This window comes from Martes martes (genome assembly GCF_963455335.1).
Source record: "Martes martes genome assembly, chromosome: 18".
NCBI lineage: Eukaryota > Metazoa > Chordata > Mammalia > Carnivora > Mustelidae > Martes > Martes martes.
Window position 1 is genome coordinate 1,595,460 of NC_137906.1, and position 23,234 is coordinate 1,618,693.

Here is a 23,234-nt window from a genome sequence, read left to right on the forward strand (position 1 = left end):
AGAGGCTCAACCCACTGAGCCACCCAGGCGCCCTTAAATTTTCCTTAAGATTTATTTATTTGAGAAAGAAAGTGGGAGCAGGGGGAGGGGCCGAGGAGAGAGAAAATCCTCAAGCAGACTCCCACTGGGCACAGGGCCCGTGTGACGCTCAGACACAGGACCCTGAAATCCTGACCGAAGCTAAAATCAAAAGTCGGCAGCTTAACTGACTGAGCCGCCGGGCGCCCCTGGAAGTCCGTAGCTCTCGACTCCCTTCACTCATCTCGTTCACCCCCCAACCCTTCCTGCCTCTGGTGACCACCGGTCTGTTCTCTGTCTCTGTGAGTTCAGTTTTGTTTTTGAATTCCTAAACAAAGTGGGATTGTGTGGTAGTTGCCTTTCTCTGTATGACTTACTTCAAGTAGCATGAGGCCCTCGAGGTCCATCCGCGTCACTGCGATGGCAGGATTCCGTTCTTTTGGACGGCTGAGTCGTGCTCCGTGGTAGACACACACCCCCGTCGTCTCTGTCCACTGGTTCACAGAGGGACACTTGCGTTGTTTCCGAATCTTGGCTTTTGTACATGAGGGACTGTATCTTTTTGAGTCAAGTGTTTCCATTTTCTCTGGATAAATACCCAGAAGTGGGATTGCTGGATCATAGGGTCATTTTAGTTTTGATTTTTGGGGGAACCTCCGCTGTTTTCCACCGTGCCCGCACCAACGGGCTCTGCCCCCCGCAGTACGCAAAGGCCCCCTTTGCTCTGTAGCCTTGCCAACACGAGTCCTTCCTTGCCGTGGTGATGACAGCCATTCTGACCGGTGGAGGGGGTATCTCATTGTGGTACTGAACGCCTTTCCCTGGTGACTGGTAATGTGAAGCCTGTTTTTATGTGCATATTGGCCACCTGTATGTCTTCCTTGGGCAGAAGCTTTTTTTTAACCACATTAACACAAGACACGCCACCTCACTCCTTTACTTAGCAACCTGCTCTGACTCCCGCCTCACTCAAAGCAAAACCCAGAGTGTTGACAGTGGCCTACAAGGCCCTACACGATCTGCCCTCTCACCCTGGTCTGTCCGATATCACCGCCGACTTCTTCCCGCCTCATGCCCTCCATCCCGTGCTGGTCCGTTGGCCTCCTCACCATTGCTGCCGCACACCGGGCACAAGGCCACCCGAGGATTAGCACGGACTGGCCCCTGGTCTGGAAATTTCTTGCCCAGGGAACCTGCAGCTACCAGCCTTCTTTGAGCCCAAATATCTTCTCGTTGCCGCTCAACTGCCCTGACCTCCGCACCTGCATCACGACCCCCGCCCGCCCCTCTCCGGTTCCACAACGCTGGCCGCTCTGCTCCTGTTTTGTCTTTTCCTGGCACCTGCCACGTTCCTACCCACCATGTCACTGAATCTGATCGACAAAACCCGGAATATGTTCTAGCCATTTGCACTAGAAAATTAATGGGAAAAAATAGTAACTCTATTGGATGTGATTTTTGGCTATCTGTATTTTTCCTCTTGGGGAAAATCTGTGCCTTTGTCCATTCTTCTGTTGGGGCGTTCTCGTGAAACTTTTGACATAGATGATCCCTTTGTCTGCCATATGTCAATTAATTAATTAATTAATTAGTTTTCCAGGTTGTTTCTTTGCCTTGACTGGCTTTTTTTTTTTTTTTTTTGGATGTATCAATCTGCCTTTAAGTCTTTAGACTTTCTTTTGTTGTCAAATGTATTGTTTTATTTCCCTTTTTAAAAACATTTAAAAAATGTTTTTAAATAGATTTTATTGATTTATTTAACAGAGAGAGATCACAAGTAGGCAGAGAGGCAAGCAGAGAGAGAGAGAGAGAGAGAGAGAGGAGGAAGCAGGCTTCTTGCCAAGGAGAGAGCCCGATGCGGGGCTCGATCCCAGGACCCTGAGATCATGACCCGAGCTGAAGGCAGAGGCTTTAACCCTCTGGGTCACCCAGGCGCCCCCTTTTTAAAAAAATTTTCCGGAAGTAGATTTGGGTAGATGAGTGATGTACAATCAGAACTTACTATTTTCTGAGTTCTCAACTGATGGCTGCAGCCCCGTGTACTAAGTAACGCATCTCTCTCTCCATGGGTTGAAATGGAACCTTCCTCATGCCGTTTACTTTCATGACCCGCAAGTCCACAAGCACAGGCCTGGCCCCTTAGCTTCCTTTCCGGCAAACTCGCCCGCTCTACAGCAGAAATCAGGAATGGTGTGTGTGTGTGTGTGTGTGTGTACGTGCATGCACACAGGGGCGCATACACAAGCGTGCACCTGTGTGTTCTGGAACCATTGGCTTACTCCCTGGTGACTCACTTAGGCTTACGTTTCTGGGTAGAATTCCTAAAGCAATTTTCCTCCTTTTCCGAGCTGCTCTTTTCATTGTGAAGGGCCAGCCTGGGGTCCGTCTGCCTCTCACTGTTACTTCTCTCGCTGGAGCCATTGTGAGGCTTTGAAAACAGCCTTTTCAAAGGTGCAGACTCATGTTGATGGAGAACCAGCGCGTCAAGACAAAATGAGAGAGTTGGCGATTTTAAGCAAATAAATTGCTTCCTACTGATAATGGGATATTTGTGCAGCCTGCAGCGGAGGACAATTTCTTCCGCATCCAGGCCTTTATCAGTGATCAGGACGCCCAGTGGAGTAGGGCGTAATGTGGCGGGGAGCTGCTGGGAGGGCTGCTCTGGGGCAGCTCGGCGAGCGGAGGCGGAGAGCCTCGGCCGCCGTCCCGTTTCCCAGGGAGGCTTGGGTCCCGCTGCCTTAACATCTCATGGGGCTGCCTTTCCTCAGGCAGCAGGAATGAGACTTGGGCCCCGTTTCCGTGGGTCCTTGCATGTGGGCGAAGGAAGGACGGGTTTGATGAGTTCGAATTGAAAAATTACACAACCGAAGGGGAATCATTCTCCGGAGTAGAGCCAACCTCTCCAGCGCCCACCACGTGTCCTTTTGCCTGGAGTCCCTGTACCGTGGGTGATTTGGAAGAGAACTTTACGAGAATTTCTGTTTCGGGGCCTGAGCTGCCCGGGCAGAGTGTGCTGCCCGCCAGGGGCAGCTGGGGGTCTTTTGGACCCCGTTTTAGGCCCGGGACCTGCCTTGGTTGAAGACGCTGCAGAATGGGTGGGTGAGGGCTGGAGAAGTTAAGGTAAACATAGGGGACCGTTGCTGACCCGTGCTTTGCTGGGGTCAGCCCGGAAGACTGGCGGATGCCCATGGCCGGCGGAGCCCGCCTGCTTCTGCCTCCTCCCGTCTGTTGTTCCCGATGGGGCAGGTGGCGGGGGCAGGTGGTGGCCTGGGGCTGGGGGTGCAGCTGCGGGGGGGGGGTGTCCCTAGGCCTATAAGGACCAAAGCTATCATCCTGCAGGTGTCATGTGTTAAGATTGGTAGGCCCGTAGGGTTTACACAAAGACTTTGTTCTTCTGGAATATGACGTCCCTCGGAGGCCCCAGGAGGGTGGTCACTGAGGGCAGTGACACGGAGGCTGAAGGGAGCTAACTGCCCGGGGGAGAGGCAGGAAGCCAGCGCAGCCCGCCAGCAGGGCCGTGATGGAGGAGGGCCTCGGTTCCGCGCCGGCAGAGAGACCCTCGGACAAGCTGGGAGGCTGCCGGGGGGTCCGATGTGGGGACGTGATGCGTAGGGAGCAAGCACGCCGCAGAGACATGGCCCGGGTCAGGGGTTCTCCCCCGTGTGGGTCCTGAGCCGATCCCCCCAGTTTAGCGAACTGGGATGTGCGTCCCAAACAGGGAGAGAGACGGAATCGGAGATACCAGAGCGCGTCCCGCCTAGAAAGGGGTGCGCACCGCGTGTGTGCGGAGCTAGAAACGCGGGGTTCAGGGGGCAGAGGCTGGGCCTGCAGGCCTGGGCTCCGATCGCTGTCTTGAGCTGACCACGTGGCCTGGTGAAGGGTAACGACAGAAGCGCCTCACGAGGCGGCCTGTGAGGACGAAACGAGCTCAGACCCCATGAGTGCTTAGAGCAGTGGCTGGTATAGATGAGGCACGTCGTCCGTGTGGGCCTCTCGCGGCGGTCGGGACCTGGAGAAGTTGCTGGAATCGGGCCATCTGCCGGCTACACAAGCGATTTCGCGTGGTTCTGCCTGAAACACACACAGACGCGCGCGCCTTCCACGGGCAGGGTGGCCGCCTCACGTGTCTGTCGCGGCGTCCGGTGGCCTTTGCGCCGTGGGTCGCAGTCAGAGGCCGAGCGCCTTCCTTCCGGCTCTCCCTGCAGGGGAGAGGAGATGCGGCACCGTTTTCATGACGGAGGACGCCGCTTCGGCGTGACCTGCTCTGTGGCTGTCCTTGTCTGTCGCTCTTCCCTCCCTCGTCATCGAAGGACGGGTGACGCGCCGGGCTCCCTCGGGGCTCCCCTCACTGAGGACTGGGTCTCGCCGAAGGGCCCCCCTCATGCTCAGCCCCGGTCCTCCCCCCCGACTATTCTCGAACCCCGCGTGCTGCCCGCGCGGAGCGTCTCCCTCCACGTGAACCCACCAGACCTGGACGGGGCTGACCGCCTCGCACAGGCACCTTCTCCTTATTAAAAACCAAACCAACGATCCAAGCCCCTCGTGTTTGCTCGGGCTTAGTTGTTGGTCTTCGGTTACAAAGTTATTTTCTGCTTCCCGCCTGGTCAGGGGGAAAGACTTGGTCTCCAGAAGGACACCCTGCCAGGGCCGGGGGAGAGTCCGATTTCCAGCCGCTGAGCCGTCCTCCACGTGCCTTTCCCACCGCGGGTTCCGTGCGGAACCCGCCTCTTCCCAGTCGGGCGTCCTGTTTGCTGCCCTGCCTTGGTTTCCTGGGATGGGCCCCCAGCGCCACGAATGGTTCCTGACACAGTAGGTGCCCAAGAAACATTTGTGGGGTTGAGCTGAGCTGAGAAATGCAAAGGGAGGTTTTCCTTCTCAAGAGAATTCCCGAGCCGCCCCCGACAGGGTCACGCCCTTTGCCTCTGGTTCATTTCCGGACCTTGGATCTTGTTCCCCCGGCCTCCACGCTGGCACTAAATCCACAAAATGGTGGTGTTTTCTCGGACATTAATTATTCTCTGGTCTCAGGATACTAAGGTTTATAGCGCAGGAACCACACGTCTTAATGAAAAATTAATTGTGTCAGTGATGACCGTCTCGTTCACAGATAGATGCTGCTTGCGGGATCCCTTCCACACCAAGTGATCTGGTGCCTCCTTCCTGTCTCGGGCGACTTGCCTCTCTTGCTGAGAAGGTGCTCGTGGCCGTGTGGGAAGTGGCTTGTTCCGTGTGGAGGCACCACACTTGTCCCCGTGAGGCCGGTCCGTCTGCCGGGCCGTGGCGACGGCCCGCGTCCTCCTGGGACAGACTGCCCAGCATCCCGCCCCGGGAGCAGCCCCAGGCTAGGGTCTGGAGCACGGCTCTCCCCACACTCCCCAATCCTCTTCCCGTGTCAGGGGATCCCTCTTCCCCTCCGAGCTCGGCTCTGTTGTGTCAGTGCGTGTGCATGTGTGTGTGTGCACGTGTGCACGCCGTGTCCCTAGCTAGACACCCCCTTTGGGCCTGTGCTGAGGGTGAGGTTTACTCAAAAGTCTGTGGCCACCTGCAGGTCTTTTCAGATGATACCTGAATCGCCGTCCTCCCCTGGAAGTCCCCCTTGCAGTCCTCTGGATCTTGGACTTCAGCAACCAAAGCCTGTGGGTGACCGCTGGCTGGAAGGGGTTGCAGTTCACAGGAGATTGGGTTCTGTGCGTAGACGTGGCCTGACATGGGGAATGGCGGTCCGTGGTCCTGCCTTTTGGAGAGTGTGATATTGTGATAAAATAGGAAACAAATATTTGATCTTCCCTGGTTCTGGGAGCTCTTAAAACCCTGGGGACCTCTGGAACGGTCAGTGTCCTTTGTCTGCGAGTGAGATGCCTGGTGGCTGGAGTCCTGGGAGGGTTTCAGGCCGGGGCTGGCTGCCGCAGGGGCCGAGGTGTGATTAGGGGGTTGGAGCTTTTAGCCCCACACCCGGCCTCCGGGGAGGGGAGAGGCCGGGAGAACTGAGTTCCGTCCCCAGTGGCCTGTGACGTCAGCAGCCGCTCATGTTGTGGAAACCCCGTAAAAACCCCGGACGGCGGGGTTCAGAGCGCTCCCGGGCCAGGGAACGCGCTGAGGGGCCGGGCGGGTTGTGTGCCCAGAAAGGGTAAGGGGGCTGCACGCCCCCTCGGCCCCAAGGCAGCACCTCGTCCTGGGCATCTCGTGCACTCGGCTGTTCCTGAGTCGTGTCCCTTATCATAACCCAGCAAGTGGGAGCGAGGAGCTCTCCTGAGTGCTGCGAACCATTCTAGCAGACGACCCGGTCCCGGGCGGGTTCGTGGCAGCCCCGGACCTGATGGCCGCTGGTCACTGAGGCGGGCAGGGGTGGCCTGCGTTTTGACTGGCGTCGGAGGTGAGGAGAGGTGTGTGGGGCCTGACCCGCGGGGTCGGCACGTTCTGTGAATGGCAAGTGTCACGGGGGACGAGATCGCCGGCCGCTGGATTGGTGTCCAGAGAGCTGGAGATTTCCCTGGCGGGGGACCCCTCCCTCCTCTCGCCCTGTTGGCGTCAGAAGTGAGTAGAAGTGGATCCTGGTGGGCACCTTGGCCGAGTGGCTCAAGTACCTTAACATGTTCCTGCCCTTTGACCCGGGAGTCCCATCCCTGGGATATCATCTCAAGGAAAGGATCATCCAAACCCACGAAAATCTCCCTACAGAGATTTCCAGGGCATTTTCTAAAGGTGGGGATGATGCGATCGACCCACACTGGAAGTTCGGGGAGCTCACCAGGGCCGTGGCATGTTATGGACACTACGCCGCCGCCGCCAGAAACGACATTGCGAAGGTTAGGAACATGGACGCTCAAATGGTTGTGTGTTAAGTGGGGAAAAAGACAAAGCTTCGGAGAGTGCAGGATCCAAATTTAATTAAGAATATTTGGGCATCACAAACCGTAAGAGACTCTTAATCTCAGGAGACAAACGGAGGGTTGCCGGGGGGAGGGGGGTATAGAGAGGGTGGCTGGGTTATGGACATTGGGGAGGGTGTGTGCTATGGTGAGTGCCGTGAAGTGTGTAAACCTGGCGATTCACAGACCTGTACCCCTGGGGCTAATGATACATTATATGTTTATTAAAAGAATTATTAAAAAAAAAGAATATTTGTATGTCCAGAGTTTGGAATTAAATGCCCTAATCCATTAACCGTGGTTATTGCTGGCTGATGAATTAGATCCTTTTTTTTCTCATGCATTTTGGGGGCATTCTTCGTAAGAAGCGTACATTAACGTGTAACCTGGGAGATGTGGCATTCCTGGGTAGGTCCGGCTCTGGTCTTCTGACCCCAGAGGTCAGGTCCTGAACCTTCAAGACAGAAAACTGCCCTTTCTCTCTCTCTCTCTCTCCACACATCAGCATGTCTTTTCGTCTAAAGACCCTCCGGCCGTTCTCACCTCATACATATTCACATCTAATTTTAATGATTTTCCTTTCAGCCTGGAACATTCTGTCCAACACAGGGTGTGCCCCTGGCTGGGATGGGCTTTCATTGTTAATGTCTGGTCTAATTTTCTTTGTCTGGTACTGCTGGGGAAGTTTCCATCCGCTTAAGCAACCCGGCATGCCGAAATCAATTCCGCTTTATCTGTGTAGGCATAACGTGTGGGGACAGATAAATTCTGTCCTACCTCTTCAGTCCTTAGAAATGCCCCTAACTTCCCGACTGCCTTGTGCCACTCAATTTTAGGAGAGAAATGATTATTTTTCATGACCCGGACTACTGAGCCTTTGGCAGATTTCACTGCTTAGCAAGTTACTGAGACGCTTTTCTTTCTGAGATGCCGGCTGGGGAAGGAGTTGGCTTTGCTTTTAAATTCAAGGTGCCATTTGGGTCACGAGGCGACGAGAGCGGCCAGGAGCATGGGGATACCTGAGATGTGCAGCCTGATGTCTTGAGTGCGGCGCCTTCGATGTTTTTCAGCACAGCCTCGTGTCTGCTCCTAGGGCTACCAGTGACTCAGGGCAAGTCTGAGGCCAAGGAACGTCCAAGAGCCCTGCTCAACTCTGGATTCTAGCATCAGATCACAGAGGCAGTGGTGCTGTCTGGGAGGGGTGGTGACTCTTGCCAGCCATGTCCTTTTTTAAAAATTTATTTATTTTTGTAAGAGAGAGAACAAGAGCCGGGGGAGGGGCAGGGAGGACAGACTCCCTGCTGGGCAGGGAGCCTGATATGGGGCTCAATCCAGGGACCCTGGGATCAAGACCTGAGCCGAAGGCCGATGCTTAACCAACCGAGCCACCCAGGCGTCCTGCCAGTTATATCCTTTTGCAGGTGCCTCCCAACCGCGGTCCTTGCCTGCAAGGATCTGGACCCAAAGAGTGCGTCCCTTCTGCCTCCTTGCTCGTGCCACGTCCCTGCTGGAAAGCCGTCTTTGTTGCCTTGACTGTAATTCTCAAATTATGCGCAGAGGCTGAGATCACCTTTGCCAATCACTTATTTAATCAGGTTCACTGTGGGAATTATAATCCGTAATAATAATATTTCATAAGCCAGTAGCATACAGGATAATGTCTCCTAATCACCCAGTAAAGAAATAATATACTCTGAGTGATAGGGGAATCATGCTACTCGTCAGGCAGAGGGGAGATGAGAGAAATGAAGTCCAGGTGTAGTTGGAGGTGCGCCTTTCTATGAGTCGGTTCTCTGCAGAGTCCGTCCTTCCAGCTAACGGTTGGGTGTCAGCTGCCAGGTTCGGTCATTCACTGCGCAGAGCCAGCAGGTGACGGAGCCTGTGTGGCAGGCAAGGTAGGCTTCGCTGACTCCAGGGGCCGTTACACGGCTGGTACCACTGCCTGTGCCGAGAGGCCTCGGCGAGGCAGGGGCAGGTGTCCCCTCTCTTCTTGAGGTGCGCACGATGACCACCACCGCTAGCCAAGAGCCCGGCCACCGCAGCAGCCAGTGTCCCGAGATCTTGGGAGAGCTGTTTAGATCGGCAAAGAGCGGCCTCGCCCAGACCAAACACTGTGGTGGAGACTGAACAGATTTTGCATCTAGCAGGGGTTGGGATAGGAAACCCGTTGTTCTTCATTATCGATTGGAGTTTGCAAATTAGCGCCGTGAATTTCAGCTGATTCTTTGAGGCCAGAGCCTTGGCCAGCGAATATTGACTCTGGCTGGTTTCTGGTGTCTGGTTTTCATCTGATGCAAACTTCACTGGGGCGGCCTGCCTGACGAGTCTGTTCTGTGTGGTGGCTGTGCCTCTGCCGTTGAATTGCCTGTGTCCCTGGGGAGCGTTGTGGAACTGAAGCCTTGTTCTTAGGGGGTACTGGGTTGGGTTGCTGGTGGTACCGGTGATGGCTCTGACCTGCTGGTGTAGTGAGAAGTGAATCCCTTGGGCTCTACACCAGGTTGATTTCTAGTCCAGCTTTGCTGGCCTCCAGAACATCGGGGAGGCGAGGCACAGACCCCGGCAGGGATGCAGACTTCGGTTCTGGGAGATTCCGCACGCAAAGACCGGATTCCTTTGGCCAGGGTCTGTGTCTTAGGACGCTTCCTCTCCGACTCACAAAATGATGGTTGGCCAGGCCCTTGTCACCGTCACCGGGGCTCCTTCTGTACCTGCAAAGGCCTCTTGCTGGTGGGCGAATTGCCACGCCGCTGTCTGACAAGGGCATGAGACGGACGCAGAGACCAAAAGCGCAGCCCGCTTATGTGACGCGGGAGCACCGGGGGCTGTAGCCCAGGGAGGGGATATATTCCAGTGAAAAGCACACCGCATCACGGGGGTGTTCCTGAAGCCTGATCTGTGGTCCCCACTCCCCGAGGATGTGGAGCGTGGCCAGGGCCCCTCCGTGCGGCCTGTAGCCATGGGCCAGGGGATCCGGCCTGCTTCCCTCTCTCCGCTGGTTTTATGGGCATATTTCTCACACCCTGTTCTGCTATTAAAAATAAAAATAAAACGAGGCGCACATCGCATGTCTCCGGCTGCAAGACCCATTTCCTTCTAATAAGCTTCTCGTTTGCCTGGGCTTTCCCTGCCTTGGAAAGATTCAACCTCCAGAGACCTGCATTATGGATTTCTAGTTTCAACAACCACCCCCCCCCCCTCGTTATTTTGAAAGAAAATGAAGTTAGGGAGCTTTTTCTGCCTCTACGCGCACACGCACGCGCACGCACACACACACACACACACACACACTCTCTCTACGTGGGACCCAGGAGCAGAAATTCTGGGCCGACAGAGAAGTGCAGCTTTGTCCCACTTACCTGGGGCGGGGGGCACAGAAAACAGAACTCTGAGCTGGTTTCCACTGGGCTGGGCCGGAGCAGGCTGGCCTGCCTACTTCCTGCAGTCCAGTTCCGGAGTGGCCTCTGTCTGACTCCAGCAGCCCCAGGGTGAGGTGACTAGAAGTAGCCCGAGCAGTGAGATGGGGGGGTGGGAGGCACAGCCATCAAGGCCTTTATTTCCAGGCCAAGTTCACACACATCCTTGATGAGGCCTTTCTGGGCTGTCCAGTGTAAGGATACGGGCTCGCTCGTTTGTGAGATCTAGGGCACATTCAAGGGGACCACAGGAAGGAGGCCAGACCCTGTCACCCTGTCAGCAGAAGGGGGTCGCCCTGTTGGAGCGATCATAACAGCCAGGGAGCTCAGGACTGAGTTGGAGGGATGGCGAGTGGAGATGTGCCTTGGGAAAGGAGCACAAGGGGCCCGAGCTCAGCGCGCAGCCAGCCATCCAGGTGGCCCGCTAGGAGCCTGGCCTCTTCTTTGACTCCAGGCTGGGCCCCTGTTGTTATCTGAAATTTTCTACCGCTGCCCGCTCTGAAGTAGAGCTGTATTAGGCCAGAAGGAGATCCAACCCTACCCATTTTCGAATGGGGCAACAGAGGCTCAGGGAGAAGTCTGCTCTGATCGCTGGGCGGGGCCAGACGGACCTCCCTGTGCGCTGACGCCCACCTCGGGAGCCCCTGCTTCTGCACCCCCCTGCGTGGGTCCCTGGGCTCAGGCCAGGTGAGGCCGTGGTCTCTGCCCTGCTGTCCTTGTGTGTTGTGTGCTGTGACCTCACGCTGGGCAGTGGCTCTGAGCTCTTTCCGGGACACCTGGGACTCGGTAGGAAAACATATGGCTGCCCCAGGGAGTCGTGGGCACGTTTCATTGGTGAGAAAAGCTTAAAAGTGCAGACAGCCCCCTAGAATCAGAATTAGGACCAGACTGAAATGTTTCCTTTATCCTCTATGGAAAAAAGAGGGGTGTTTGCACAGTAGATTAATAGGGCGTGAAAGAGAACACAGGCTTCCTGTCCTTCTCTTAAACACGTTAACAATGTCCACAGATCCCCAGAAAAAGTCTGGAAGGACCTTAGGGATCCTTGCGGCCAACCCAGCTCGTTTTACACATGAACAATCCGAGGCCTCGGGGTTTGGCCGCGGCCCTAATGAGCTCATGCGCCTGGCGGGGAGCCTAGGGTCGCGGCTCACAGGCTGGTCTTCTGCCGGCGGAGCCCACACCGGTTCTCAGAAAGCGCTCCGCGTGCAGAGTCGGTGTCGATGGTGGATTTGCTACTGATGCACCGTCCTTGCTTACGGAGGACGTGACCCTTTCAACAGCTGTCTGCGTCGCCTCCTACGAAGAAGAAGGAAGCGGACGAAGAGAAGCCGTGATGTCTGCACCAGCATCGAATTTTCCGATGGGACGGGCTGGTGTCATGAGAAAGGAATGACAGGAGCAGAAAGGGAGCAGGAGGGGGGAACGCTGGCCGTGGTGGGCAAAGGCATCCCTGTCGGACCCGCCGTCCCTGACTCAGCCTTGAAGGGCAGACAGAGTTTGGGCGGCTAAAGAGGAAGGCGGGGTATTTCAGGGGCAGTCCTGGATGGGGTCGTGCGGCCGTCTGAAAATCGGGCCCCCGAGGTATCAGACCCTCAACCTTGGAACCTGCAAGTATCTCCTTGGGGGAAAAAAAAGGCTTTTGCAGATGTTAGGTTGAGGGAGCTTATCCTGGGTTATCTGGGTCGGTCCTAAGTGCCACCACAAGTGTCCTCACAAGTGGGAGGCAGAGGAGGGCCACAGGCAGAGGAGAAGAAGGCGACGTGGCCACAGAGGCAGAGACTGGGGGGACCTGGCCATGCGCCAAGGCGTGCCAGCTGCCCCCCAAAGCTGGAAGAGGCAAGGGACAGATTCTTGCCTTAGGAGAGCCCAGCCCTGTCCCCACTGTGCTCATGGTCCTGATTTGGTACTTCTGCTTCCAGATCGTGAGAGAAGGAATTTCTGCTGTTTGAGCCACAACATTTGTGATTTGTGACAGCAGCCCCGGGAAATTCGTGCAAATGAGAAGGGACCAAAGCTTGTTTCCAGGTGTTTACTAGGAGCACCGGGGCTATTTCGAGAAGCAGCAGGAAGTGGGTGAGGGCCCGGGTCTTGGGTTAGTTTCCGCGTGGGTCTCTCCTGCCCCGCCGGGCTGTGAGGGAAGACCGGCAGGCTGGTTGGTTCTCTGGGATACTCGCTTCGTGTGCCTCAGGTGTGGACGCCGATCCTTGTTGAACACATGGTGAATGCTTGCGGCGGCCATACCTGCCCGCACCAGGTTCGCGGATGAAGTTAGAGCCAGCCGGGTCCGGTGCTCAGACACCTGTCACCTTCAGACTCTGACCTCGAATTCCCCTCGCCGTGCCTCGTGTGATGGGTTAGGAAGTGCTCAGCCAACCCAGCACCAGGAGGCCGAGGGGGCTCTGAGGGGGAGTCCTGGCGGGAGGCAGGACAGCTCAGGTTGGGGTCGGAGGATGGGCGATCACCTGCCGAGTGGGACTGGCCTTATTGATAGCGGAGTCCTCTGCCGGCTGGAGAAAATGTGATTAAAGATGCCTTTTGGGCTTTTATGACACTCTGATCGATCTGAGGTTGTTTATAGCTATGAAGTAGCTGTAAATTAGAGGACGAAATAAAAGCAGTAAGCCCGTAACTCCCGTCCTCCTTCGGGGTTGCGGAGGGGAATCTCGTCCTCCTTTCCTGTAAACGAAGCGCCCAGGTTATGGGGCAGCCCTGTCCCCACAGCCGAAACCTAACGTGCTCACTCCTGCCCAGGAAGGGTCCTCAGCGAGCACGGGTCTCCACCGGGACGGCCCTCTAATCGTGTGCCCCTCTGGTGTTTTAGGGATGCTCGGGGCTGGTTTACTTTCACACTTTCCCCCCCTCCTCCCTCCCTCCCCTGTCATTCCCCTTTCTCCCCTTTCTTTCCTTTGTCCCTCTTCGGCCGCTCTTCTGTCCGATTAAAGGGTTCTGCCGTACTCGTGTCTGTAAGGAAGCGTTGGGCGCGTCGGTAGAGGACCGCCGGTGACTTCAGGGCAGTGGACCAAGCCGTGTGACCGTCCAACTTTCTTTGCTTTCTCTTTGCAGAGATCCGAGAGGCCTTTCGGGTTCTGGACCGCGACGGGAACGGCTTCATCTCCAAGCAGGAGCTGGGCATGGCCATGCGCTCGCTGGGCTACATGCCGAGCGAGGTGGAGCTGGCCATCATCATGCAGCGCCTGGACATGGACGGTGAGCCCGGGAGCGCGGCGCGTCCCCCAGACGAGCCCCGGCTCCTCAGCGGGGCCTTGGCGTTAAAGGGCCTTGCCCTTGCAGTCAACAGGCTTGGGTTCCTGTCTTGGTTTACACTGGAGGTGGCCTGGCTGGTGAAGGCCACCAGGGATCCTTCCAGCTCCCCTCCCCCTCTCGCACACAGCTTCCTGGGGATGGGATGCGCGAGCCATGCCTTGACACTCCCCCGTTGACTCCGTGTGACTCAGTGGCTTTTAGTGTTTTCACTGACTTGGGAAACCAACACCCTAATCAATTACAGAACAGTGTCACTGCTGCAAAAAGAAACTGTCTCTTAGCTGCCACCTCTCATCCCTCTCTCCCCCAAGCCCTAGGCAACCACTCACCTACTTTCTGTCTCCTCTCTGGACATTTCATATAAACAGAATCCTACGACAGGAGTCCTTTGTGACGGGCTGCTTGGACTTAGCATCATGTTTGCAAGGTTTATCCATATTATAGCATGTATTTACTTGTGCGTCGTTTTTTTTTAGGGCCAAATCATATGCCTTTGTGTGCGTATAAAAACAGCTTCTTTTCTCTCCATTTTACTTGCTGGGTTTCTATATACAACCTCACTGGGAAAAGGGCTTCCCTGTATTTTAAATGTTCTAAAAAGGGACCGAGGACATCTTTAAGGTTCTTCCCTGTTGCAAAACACCAAGGCATCCCAAACCAGTTGAGACCTGCCCGACATTTAGATTTGACCTTGGCAGAAGGTCCAAGAAAAAGCTTTCTTACTTTGTTGTTGTTGTTTTTTTTGTTTTTCTAACGCACTCTCTCCCGCTCTGAAAAGCAGCTTGATCCCAGGCCTAAGGGGTGCAGAGTGGTGGGCACTGGGCCTCTCAGGTAGAGCACGAATTACACAAGGAAAAAACAGGACGCAGAGTAGGGGGTCGGGAAGTCCCTTGGACGGAAAGACCGTGGTTGGGAGATGTTTGCTTGGCCGGGGGCGACTGGAGGAGCTCTCTGGTGTTGTCTGGAACCGCTGGATGGATGCCAATCAGGGCGACCGTATGGTGTGCGCTGTCCCGTGCCGGCCTCCAAGTGCAGCTGTGGACACTTATTTTCTGGTCCGGGAAAGGGGTGTCTCATCAGGGGTGTTCAGTGGCACGAGCAGCCCCAGCCTGTCCTTACAACTCGGAGCGATTGTGACTCACCGTGTCTCTGCAGGCCTGATGTGACCTTGCCTTACGTTTGGCGGCTTGCTTTAGATAGTTCCGGAAAGCGGCAGCAGAGCACACATCAGAGAGCAAATCTGTGCTCCGCTGACCCCCATCATCATTCTGGAGATACATTTCCAGAAAAAGGTTCCTCCTTAAAATAATAGAAGTCGTAATCTAAACTTCCGTTTACGGAACGAGGACTCTCTGCTTTTGATTCTCTGCGCACAACTCTGGTAAGAAAACCTCGTGGAATGGGGTTAGCAACGTTTAATAGAAAGAGGCCCGCCCGGCTGCGGGTGTGACTCCTCTGAAGTTGAAGGGTCTCCTCCAAGTCCATGGTGTGTCTCTGTGGATTCCCTCAGTGGAGCTCAGCTCGCAGGGAGTTTTTACATGTTGCAAATCCTCCCTGACCTCCCGTGAGGTCTCAGAGGCCCAGGGGCATCTCGTGTGTCTCCGGTGTGCACGGGACCCACCAGGACTTGAGCAGAGCTCCATGGGGGGCGGGGGGGGCGGATTTTGTTCAAGAGCTTCCAAAGTTCTACCCATTGATTTACAACTCACCATCCTCACGACCCAAGCGGAAGACAGAAGGTACCAGACCTTAAAAGGACTCGGCAATTCTCCTGTAGAGGGCTTCTATTCATTTCCTTAACCAAAGCTCAGCTTAAAAAAAAAAAAGCTGAGGTCATCAGCGGCTTCACTGTGACGGTGATGCCATCAGGTAAAACACATTTCTTTGGAAACGTAGCTTCTTCCGGGTTTTTTTGTGGTTGTTGCCTACCAAAGATTGATTTATTACAATTATATATTTATTACAATTTTTTTTACGATGTTATGTGAGTCCTACAAAAGGTTTAATACGGAGCACGTGAACACAGAGCAGCGATGGACGTCGGACGAATTGCGCTGCTGGTTTACTGATGGCCTGAGAGCGTCAAGAGCTCAGGGACAGATGCCCGTTCTGAGGCTGAAACGTGTGTCTTTACGAGTTCCGTGACTGGAGCTGCTAAGTGGGATTTCCGGGATGCTGCGCTCAAACGTGGACCGACCGTGTCTCTGTGGCTTTTGCTTAATGGGCTTTTTGAGCTTCTGTTAAAAAAAAAAAATAAGGTCCTAATTATATCCTTCCTTTCTAGCTTGTGTAACGGGGGGTTCTCTGCACACGTCCAGCCTTACTGAATGAAGCCGTTCTTTGGCGTGAAACTTGCGGAATGGCAGAAATTTTTGTGGGGATACTGCCAAGAAAATGGGGTGTTCGGTCTGCAGCTTGGATTCTTAGCTGTGGGCTGGTGGGGCCTCCGGGCCCCCAGAGCCTGTTGTCTCGAGGCTGGGGGCAGAAGCGGGGGCAGGGTCTCCCCTCCCCCCAGCTGTCTGTGATTAGGAGCAGGTCTGGCCCACACACCGACCTTCTCTTTCTGGGGTCCCTGCCGGCTTGCCCGACGGTGAGGTCATCCCTTCGGCACGAGGCGCAGCTGGCGGAGCCGGGGCATGTCGGTGCGAACCAGGTTGACACATGAGGCTTTCATTAGGTGGTTCCTTGGGAGTGGGAGGCCTTGCCGGCTGGGCGTGTCATGGTAGCCCCTCGGAGGAGGGAGCGCGGCGGGATTTCCGGACACGGAGCCTGCAGGAGTCAGACGGTCCCAGTCTGTTTTCCGGAGGACAGGATGGAAGTCAGGCTGTAGGGCCTGGGGCCGCTCTGTTGGCCTCTGGCCAGTTTGCCATAAGTGTTGGAACTCTGTGTGTGTGTGTGTGTGTGTGTACACACGCACGTACGCCGTGTGGACAGATCTGCTCACAGTTAAATAAACAGAAAACCAGAATTTGTGCCCAATGCCCACTGCTTCCTCTTTGGCCTTTGACGGCCGATGTTCTTTCCTGTAACTTTAAACTCGGTTGCACACCCGCCCCCGGTCCTCGCGGTCCTTCTCCCCTTTCCAGCCTCTGCAGCTGAGGTGACTTTGGTCCCAGCACCAGGTGGGAGCTGGGGTGCCCCTTTCCTGGTGCCTTTCGCCGGGATCTCCCCTCCAGCCCAGAACCTGGGAGCCCGCAGCCCCCTCCATCAGGCTCATGGGGGATCGACTTCGCTCCGATGCATCTCGGTCCTAGTTTCGTGCCGTCCTTGGCGGATTGGTAAGACAGTCACGGTACAACTATCTGCGAGGCTGACCTCTGCCAGAGGAAGGGGTGGGAAAGGCTGCTTGCAAAGGACTGTGGGCTCTGCGGCGTCCCCTCTCCTCTGTGTTTCCCTTAGCAGCCCCGGGTCCCCTCGAGCTGCCTCCTTCCCCCGGGGAATATGGCCTCGGGGTCTCCAAGACCCAACGGCTCTTTGTGAACGCTCTCCAGCTTTGGAGAGTGTCCCCGACCACCCCACTGTGGCCCTCTGCAATGAATCTTGCCAGCTTTGCACATAGTTTCCTGAAACGGTCAAACTGGGAGACCTCAGCAGCTCGTGGCCTCTGCGAGGGCCCCACTGGCAGGTGGTCGTGCCGCCCTCTCCCCGCACCGGCTCCCCTCAGGGCTCCCGCGCTCACCCAGCACGAGTCCCGCTTTGGAACAAAGGCAGACGCGGCCCTCTTCCTCCTCGAATCCCTTTCTGCCCCTCCAGGCTGCAGAGTCTCGTGGAAGTCCGGCAGCGGTGGGGTTTCGAGATGACTTCCTGTCTCGGAACAGGTTTGCGGCTTGATTTCAGGACCATCTCTGTCCCGACGGTGAACTGGACTCCGTTTAGTTTGATCTTAAAGGGATTTATCTGGCGGCCACTGTGGTTGGCAAGATTCAGTTCTGGGTGGTTATTTATTTATTTTTTTAAAGATTTTATTTATTTATTTGACAGACAGAGATCACAAGCAGGCAGAGAGGCAGATGGGGGGGGGGGGAAGCAGGCTCTCTGCCAAGCAGAGAGCCCGATGCGGGGCTCGATCCCAGGACCCCGGGATCATGACCTGAGCCGAAGGCAGAGGCTTTAACCCACTGGGTGGTTTTGCGACAAGCCGCTGATCCGCCAAGAACAAAACTGGGACCGGAGTCACACGGGACGGTTAGCAATGTCCCTGCTCGCAGCCACCCTCCTGTTCCTTACAGGCATGTTCTTTGCTGACTTGTCATGATCGGGACCTCTCTGTTGTCACTCGTGACCTCCCAGAAGACGGAAAGTACCCCCTTAACTCAGAGGAGCGCTTGCATCACCCACGTCCGTGCCCTCACTGGGAGGCTCTGGGACTGTGTCCGTCTGTTCAGCGAGCGGGACAGCCGCCTTCTTTCCCGTGTGAGAGGAGATGCTTGCCCACGGGCTGCGGGCGTGAGGTGGCAGCGGTTGGAGCTTTCTCGCCAAAAGCAGAGCGTTCTAAACCTGGTGCACTTCGAAACACACCTGGGGGCGTGTTTAAAACAAGCAACACAGGCAGTAGAATCAGAGACCACAGGGTGGGACCCAGAGGCTGGGACCCACTGCGACACTCTGACCATGCTGCGGACAGCAGTGTGTCCAGGGACGTGACCGGGGGACCTTTGGCGGAAAGAAAAATCCAGAGCTTGTGAGAAATCGTGAAGCCTGTGGATATTTGTGTGAGCAAGAAGGTCTGGGTGCAAGGTAAGTGCCTGGAAGGCAGAAAAGGAGCTTTTTCCTTTGGGAATTTGTTGGAGGAAGAGGACCGTCTGTGGTCAGTCCGCCCTGCCCGAAAGCCAGGAGGCCGTCCCAGACAGAGCTCCGGCCCACGGGGGCTCCGACCTTCTCCCTCCTCCAGCTCTGGGACCTGCGGAATAGGCGTTGCCTCGGAGTTTGCTTAAAATGTGCGATCACAGGTCCATCCCGGGTCTGCCCCTGCGGATTCTGAGCCCGCATTTTTTTTTTTTTTTTTTTTAGGATTTTATTTGTCAGAGAGAGAGAGCGCGCGCGCGCGCACAAGGAGGGCAGCGGCAGGGAGAGGGAGAAGCAGGCTCCCTGGTGCGCAGGGAGCCCGATGCTGGACTCCACCCCAGGATCCCGGGATCATGACCTGAGCCAGTTCTGAGCCTGCATTTTAACAAAAGCCCCAGGGGGTTCACAGACACAGGGAAGCTTGAGGGGTGCTAGTCTCGGGCACACTTTGGGGAGGAGGAAGCCGACCCCACCGTGTTTCCTTGTTGGAGGATCCCTTCGTGGAGTGCCGCCCCTCCCCAGGGTCCTGCCAGGGGATTGACATTCACAACGCGGAGGTCTAGTCGGAGGTCAGTTCCAGAGATGTACCCAAATATTTGCATTTGTGAATAGGCAAAGTAGCATCACACTATTATAGATTTCAGTCCGAGTTAGTAAATTACTGCTGAATGTGCTTTGATCTTGCGGTGCTACGTCTTCACGGGGCGATGATAATAATGACCCGCATCTGTGCCACGCTCACCAGCGTTGGCAAACCCCAGTAACAGCAGAAGGGCAGGACAGCTCGCTAATGCATGCAGAATCTCCCCCGTGGGCCCCACTCTGCTGTAGGCACTTTGTTTACTGACTGACTTGTCCTCATGTCAGCCCCGAGTACTGAGCAGTCTCACGCTCCTTTTGTAGGTGAGAAAAATGAACAACAGAGGTTTCATGTTACTCGCCCAGTTCACGCTGCTAGGACGACCCGACGAACCTAAGATCGTAACCACATCTCTTTTTTTATTTTTATTTGTTAAAGATTTTATTTGTTTATTTGACAGAGAGAGAGCCCAAGTAGGCAGAGAGGCAGGCAGAGGAAGGGGGGAAGCAGGCTCCCCGCTGAGCAGGGAGCCCGACTCGGGACTCATTTCTGGGACCCTGAGATCATGACCTGAGCCGAAGGCAGAGGCTTTAACCCACTGAGCCACCCAGGCGCACCCTTAACCACGTATCTAATAGATACATTCCCTTTTCGTGATTTTAGCAGGCACAGGTCACTTGGGGTGACAACAGGACATTGGAGCACACACATACACGCACATACTCCAGATAAAATACCCAAGTATTTTAAACCTGTACGTGAATATTTTGGTTGCCACTTCCCGCTCCGAATCGTCTCCTGCTGTCACCTTTGGCTGGATGACAATCGCCAGCCACTCCTTAGGTCACCCTTGTAGAAGTCAGGCCTGACCTAGAACAGAGTCTGTGAATTAAAGATGGTGTCTTTGGGTTTCCTGTTGCATTAAGGAGGGGAATCCTTTTCAGGTCCTCTTGGGATATACAGTGGTGATGGATGTTCATGGAAAAACCTACTGCAACGTTCCCGTCTCCTTCAGAAATTCCTGCTCCCGCGTTGACTCAGGATAAGTCTACCGTCTCGGCCTTACCGACCGCTGGCCACAGTGAATTCAGGTTTCAGCTAAGACCGAACCGTTTGTACCACTTCTAGCTACTCGAGCCAGCATTTATAATAAAAGCAATTGCTGGTACGAGTCCACATTTCAGCAAAAGCCGCCCCAGCCATTTTATATTCTTTCTCCCTGGAACCCACAGGCTGCACCTGTCCCCTGGGGTTACGCTGTCACCTCTCTGGGCTCCCATAGCAGACTTGAAACTCCTGGGATGTGCTGATCGGACCGTACTCACGGGTGTGTAAAGCCAGGAAAACGTGGTGGGAGTAGGTCCTGAGAAGAAGCAGCCCCTTTCAAGAAAGCCGCCTCAGCTGTCTCTTCCAGGCCTTCCAGTGGGTCTTGGCTGAGCTCAGGGAGATACCAGAGAGGACGTGGGGGAGACTCGAACATTCTATGTTCTGAATCCACCCGGAGGTCTCCCTTCCAAGGCGCAGGCCCCACTCCTTTCCAATCAGTGTGCTGAATTTTACATCAGAGACCTGGGAAGTCTGTGACCTCGACTTACGACTCTGCAGACCCCACAGTTAAACTCGGGGTCCTCCCTGCAGTTGTAGAAAGGGAGTGATAATTTGGGGCCAACCTGAAAGCACCCTTGTCCTCGGACTGTGGCCAGAGCTGAGAGCGTCTCTCATTGTTTCTCTTGTTATTTGTCTTGTCTCTTCCTTTCTTTTCTTTCATTTCTTTTCTTCCCTTTTCTCTCTATTTCCTTCTTTCTTTTTAAAAGATTTTATTTATTTATGAGAGAGAGAAAGAACGAGCAGGAGTTGGAGGAAAAGGGAGAGGGAGTTGCAGGTTCTCCGCTGAGCAGGGAGCCCCAAACTGGGCTCTGTCCCAGGACCCTGGGATCATGACCTGAGCCGAAGGCAGATGTTTAACCCACTGAGCCACCCGGGCGCTCCTTGTTTTTTCTTTCAAGGGCGCTCAGAAGCAGCTCTCGACCCCCCAGTCCTTGTAGTCATCGTTGCTACTGTAAAGGTCAAACTTCGGAGCTACACGGGTCTTCCAAAACCTTGCTTTTGAAATTTTTTAAAAAATTTTCTTAAAGATTTTTATTTATTTGACAGACAGAGATCACAAGCAGGCAGAGAGGCAGGCAGAGATTGGGGGGGGAAGCAGGCTCCCCGTTGAGCAGAGAGCCCGATGCGGGGCTCGATCCCAGGACCCTGAGATCCCTGAGATCATGACCTGAGCCGAAGGCAGAGGCTTTAACCCACTGAGCCACCCAGGTGCCCCTTGATAATTATTTTATCCAGAAGAAACCACAGGAGACAGTTAATTATGATGCCAGTCATGCCACGGGGACTAGCATCTGATTTTTCACTGGCAGGAAGGTCAGCACTTCTGTTCTCAAAGAACAGAGATAAGCAAACCACTTAGGAACATCGTTCGCTCCTGGTACCCCACACTGTGTCATGGAAAGAGAAGCCATGTTTCCTAGAAACAAGAGCATCTTGTGGCGCACAAGAACCTGCCTCCCCAGCCCTTCACACACAAATAACATTTCTCTCAGGCAAGGTTTACCCAAAGGAACACGTGGGAGTCTCAGAACACCCTGACCGGTACTGAGTGTGATTCAACAAGGCGTCACTAATAGGATTGATTACTAATAGGAGTGGTTCCTTTTCCTCTTCTCGTTTTATCTCCTTAGTGAGAGGACGTATTTTCCATGGGTTGACTGGGTTTTTCCTTTGGTGGATTGCCTCATTTTCGGGGGTGGGTGGGATCTGTTTCGGGAAAGGAGAGGTTAATTCATGCTGCCATGATAATTCCCCCAAATACCGAAGGCTTCATGTCACAGCGTAGAAGTTGTCACTCCTGGGGTATGACATGTCCACTGTGGGCTGGCTGAGTGTGTCCTCTTTGTCCTCCATCAGGAGTCCTGGCCGAGTGAGGCTTCTGTCTGCTTCCATGAGAGCTGTCGCCAGGGAAAGAGACCAAGTGGACCACGCAGTGGGTCCTGAAGTTCTGGGTCCCTTCTGGTCACTTTCTCATTAACTAAAGTGTCGCATGGCTGTGCCCGATACCAAGGGTTTGAGGACGTAGAGCCCAACTACATGCCCAGAAGGGAATGAACTGGAAATATTTTGCTGAACGACACTCCCAGTGACCTAAGGACTTGGGGTTTTTTTTCTTTCCTTTTCTTCTTTATCAGAATGTTACATTTATTGCGAAATTTTTATCTCGGAGGGGAAAAAACTTTTAGAGATTCTATAAATAGGGGCAGAAACAATTGTCATGGAGATTTTTACACATTCCTTCCAGAATGATCAAGTAGATAAAACCAAGTAACAGCTTGAATGACACTGAATATATGTGAATACAAGTAGGTTTGGTGTGCCCGTGTAATTCAAATTTTGTGCTCCAAAAAAGAGAATATCCTACTTTCTTGAGCCATTCTTGAACCTTAACAAAATTTGGCTACATGTTAGACCGAAGACAACCAAACTAAATTCCAAAGGACAGACATTATGCACATCCTTTGGCTATAATCCAATAAATCAGAAATCAGTAAAATTTTGAATAAGGATGCCACCTGCTTGGCATCTAAAAATTAAAAACCAAAACACTTTCAGTTTAATGAATAATCCAAGAGTGGACTCTTGGGGGGAAAAATGCAATAAGTTGACAAATATGGCATGTTTAATGGAGAATTAAATAGAGCTGTCACTAAAATAAACAGGAAGTGAAAAAAATATGGGAGCTTTAGAAAAGAATACTTGAGGGGCATCGGAGTGGCTCATTGGGTTAAGCAGCTGTCTTCAGCTCGGGTGGTGCTGCCGGGGTCCTGGGATCGAGTCCCACATCAGGCTCCCTGCTCATCGGGGAGCCTGCTTCCCTCTCTTTCTCTGCCTGCCACCCCCCTTGTTTGTTCTATCTCTGTCTCTGTCCAATAAATAAAATCTTAAAAAAAATACTTGATAGAGTTTTGTAAAAATACATTGGAACATCTACATGAAATGGAGGTTTTTCTGGGAAATATACATTCGGGAAATGGATTCAAACCCAGGTAAGTAGTCTAAATCAGGAGTTGCATACTTGTAGCCTTCCCAGCCAAATACAGCTTACAGCCCTGTTTTATTGGGCTCGCACATCATTTTATAAAGCAGAAAAATCTCCTATGAAAAATACGCACTTCTCTCTCCTCTTAGAATCTTGGAGCGTTCAACAAGACTAGACCTGAACTCCTTCGCTACAGTAATGGGGTGGACTGG

General features: G+C 54.1%; 1 protein-coding gene across 1 annotated transcript in view; it reads left to right on the forward strand.

The window, feature by feature from the left end:
* Window positions 1-23,234, forward strand: part of CALN1 (calneuron 1) — a gene marked incomplete at both ends in the record, with an annotated part of 455,986 nt that overhangs the window by 205,968 nt on the left and 226,784 nt on the right. The window contains one exon of the mRNA XM_080829863.1: window positions 13,367-13,510. Within this exon, the coding sequence (XP_080685989.1) occupies window positions 13,367-13,510 (144 nt within the window). The remainder of the gene's footprint in view (window positions 1-13,366; window positions 13,511-23,234) is intronic.